The following is a 3403-nucleotide window of genomic DNA, read 5'->3' on the forward strand; positions in this document are numbered from 1 at the left end:
TTTGGTCACTTGCATTATTTGAGATGCCAAAGGAATGTCACAAATAAAATCCTAGCATGTAGTATGAACTAATGTATTAAAAAATGTGAAAAAAACAAAGTTTATTAGAAAACCTAGCATCAATACCATAGGCATTAGAAGAATTGAAAGGGGAAAATATTAAAGCTAACCTATGATTATCTGAAAAATTGCTCAGAGACATCAATTCTGATTGTTTCACAATGTGACACTAGCAGGGGAACAAAAGCTTACAGTTGTATGACAAACTATAGCATGTCTAGCTATAATCAAAGGTTGGATATTTACCCCACAAAAACTCTTCCTCATTATTCTATAATCAAAGGTTACTCACCATCACCTCCACAGGTCGAGGAAACTGAAACCTAATACTGAAAAATGGGATTAGAAATATGTTTTCATGTACACATCATGTAAGCAAACCTGCATAAGAATAAAGAATAACTAAATTTATAGTCCATATCACAAGCTTCTACTAATATCCATTTTCTGAACTAACTTTAATCATATCATAAGTAAACAGCCACATGATCAATTTAAGTTTAAATCAAAAAGCAAATTTAAATGAGAACGAAAGCAAATCATGTTAAATGAATATTTCGATACTGTTTTATGGACTCTGCAATTTTAGATACAGCATGAAGACAAGCAGAAATCATGGTCTGATCGTATAATGGGTGAGATACCTGTTTCATGAATAAGAACAATTAGATAAAGTAATTTTTTTAGTTGAAAGAATCAAGAATTCAACATTCAATGGTGGTATATCGAAACTAGAAGCACCTCGTACCCAATGCCTAAGAAGCCTGGAACCAAATATATTAAGGGTGCGATTCATAATTTGTTGCAAGGACCCATTCTCAGATCCATCACTATTATTTTTTAAAATCTAAAATCACATAGAAACATCCATTAGAAAAAAGGATACACAACAGAGTCCAAAATGGTATGATAAAAATTAAAGCACACACAATAATAGTTTTAGCTCTCACAATAGCACAAGCAGAAAATAAAGTTCATAAAATGTCTCTAAATGAATATTACGGGATCCTCCATGTAAAAGAAAAGAGCTATAAATGTGGAGGTCATTGAATAGCAAGAACCAAGGATATTTTCTTGCATGCTTTTATATGAATCTATGATAATTAAAAATTGAATCAAAGAAAATATGGACAGTTCAAATCGTGGTTAGATCAAATTTGATTAATAGAGCCAAGTTCTTAATGCACCACCACACATAAACATAGTTTGTTATCACAGTTCAAAACAAACAGAAAAAGAAAAAGGAAATCATCCAGCATGCCAATAAAAATTATGCTCCACATATAATTACCTCCAGTTGTTGAAGCGCATTGGCTGAAAAGGTCATTTTCATATTTTTTGAGAATGGCCTTAAAGAAATGACTAGCTTTGGCACATTGTTCACTCAGCAATTCCTAATGATTTCATGTATGCATAGTTTTTGGGGCTATATCTAGCTTTCTAGTTTTAGTAAAGATAGGATTATTTTTTATGCTTTATCGTTGTTTTATGGAGTACAAAAACACTAATTACCATTCATAATAATCAAGTCTAAAACATGTGAAGACAATAATCATCAACATAAATATATAATATATATACCACAATAATAAAAGATCTAAAATTTACCCACAATAATAAATAGATTCTCTTATAAGATAAAGACAACTCACCAAATATATAGTAAATATGGCATACCCATGAACTATCAAAGACCGGCCCTTATTAAGAAATTAATTATCAGGAGTTGAATGAAACTTGAATTCATCGAAATAGCAGCTGAGTCGAACAAAAAGGCTTTCTAGAAACATGACAATTTCCTATTCTTAATGCATACATCAGCAGCAGTAGTAATGGTCAAAAAGAGTAATTTCCAAAAAAAAAAGATAAAAACCTATAAGAGTGTCATTTTAGTCTTGTTATGTGGATAAGCATTCCACTTTAGTTACTGCAATTTTTCCAAGAATCTTGAGCAAGTTGAATTCTCAAAGAAACCAAATTTCAGGCAATGTAAAACAGAACATGTCCTAAATAGTTGTGACCGTCATTCATTATCACAAATAATTGTAAAATAGAAACAACACTAAAAAAATGGTGATCAAGAAAATATAGATTATTTACAGAACAAATCCACATCTTAGACTTATGTGAGATCTTGCAAAGAGCACTTCTTAAGCAGACAACCAAGGAAAACTTGAAAATTTTGAAAAGTTTTCATTTCTTGTCTCCTTAACAAGTGTACTATGCCAATTCCTTACTATTAAAACAAAACACAACAACAAAGGCTAAATATTCAACAAGAAATTGCTCCAAATTATGATAATGCCAATCATAGTGTCAGCTATTTAATTTGAAGATGTTCATCTTCATCACCAAGAATACTATGCAGGGAAAGAGTGGAACAAAAACTAATAACTTTATGAAACTTGTTCACCAGAGATGGCAATTTAGGCACCCTCCTCCAGCTACATCTCCCAGAATCAGCGTCAATATCAATTACAGATGAATGACTAGAAGAGGGACAACGGCTCTGTCCTACATGTATAAAAAAGATGAGTCAAAACTAATTACATCACAGATGCTATATACTGACCTCATGCTTCTCAAGCCAATTTGTTGAGGTATATCAGTAAAGCACAGAAACTACGACCTAAAGTGGTTTCCAAAACCTACTTCTTTCTTGTAATAAAAAATTGCATATAGAACAAAGATAGCATAAACAAGAAAGAGTGCAAGACAAATACCTTCCCTTCTGCACAACTTTATAGAAGCTCTCCAAAATTCACTTCTAACTAAACAAAAATACTAACATCAGAGTCTTTCATCATTTATATGCATCAGATTTTAGAAGTAGAAACATTTTTTCAGCTCAATCATATTAGCACATGCATATAGAAAGCAAATTAGGCAAGTGTTTCAACTTTCAATTACCAAATCCAAGATCAAAACATAACATAAGATCCCCTACTTCAGCAAACAAAAATACTCAGAAGGAATAATACTTTATTTGCCTAATTTTAAATTGAACAGATCTTCTATAATCACAAAATTTAATAATACTTTATCAAAAGCCTAAAAACCAAGGAAATTAGATTCCTAATTTGACAATAAGCAAAAACAAAAAACCATTGATAGAAAATTAGGAATTTAAAAACCTTAAATTTATGAAAAAAGTGAAAAGAAGAAAGAAAGACCTAATGTGCGGCACTGGCGAATGAGGACCATGGCGTGGTGGATTGACTTGGCCATGCCGAACTTGAAGACAAGAGTCTGGAGGCGGTGCTCGAGGAAATTCTCAACGGTGATTGAGAGCGAGGATGTAATCGCAGAAATGACAGAGACCAAATCACAGAAGCTTGCTAAA

At 32.0% G+C, this 3403-nt stretch overlaps 1 protein-coding gene across 1 annotated transcript; it reads right to left on the reverse strand.

Moving 5' to 3' along the window:
• Window positions 1-416: 416 nt before the first annotated feature.
• Window positions 417-1393, reverse strand: LOC148544974 (DNA mismatch repair protein MSH3-like). Its single transcript, XM_088498039.1, has 4 exons — window positions 1352-1393; window positions 809-907; window positions 625-704; window positions 417-441 (listed from the first exon to the last, which is right to left on the reverse strand). Exons 1-4 carry the CDS (start codon window positions 1391-1393, stop codon window positions 417-419), a joined length of 246 nt encoding a protein of 81 aa, XP_088354165.1.
• Window positions 1394-3403: the final 2010 nt, after the last annotated feature.

Source organism: Arachis ipaensis, chromosome B9 (assembly GCF_059453495.1).
Source record: "Arachis ipaensis isolate K30076 ecotype BB chromosome B9, ASM5945349v1, whole genome shotgun sequence".
NCBI lineage: Eukaryota > Viridiplantae > Streptophyta > Magnoliopsida > Fabales > Fabaceae > Arachis > Arachis ipaensis.

Coding starts and splice junctions, on each gene's coding strand:
- LOC148544974 (XM_088498039.1), bottom strand. CDS start 1,393: ATGAAAATGACCTTTTCAGCCAATGCGCTTCAACAACTGGAG. Junction 908..1,351: donor ATGCGCTTCAACAACTGGAG/GTAATTATATGT, acceptor ATGTGATTTTAG/ATTTTAAAAAATAATAGTGA. Junction 705..808: donor CCAGGCTTCTTAGGCATTGG/GTACGAGGTGCT, acceptor TTCATGAAACAG/GTATCTCACCCATTATACGA.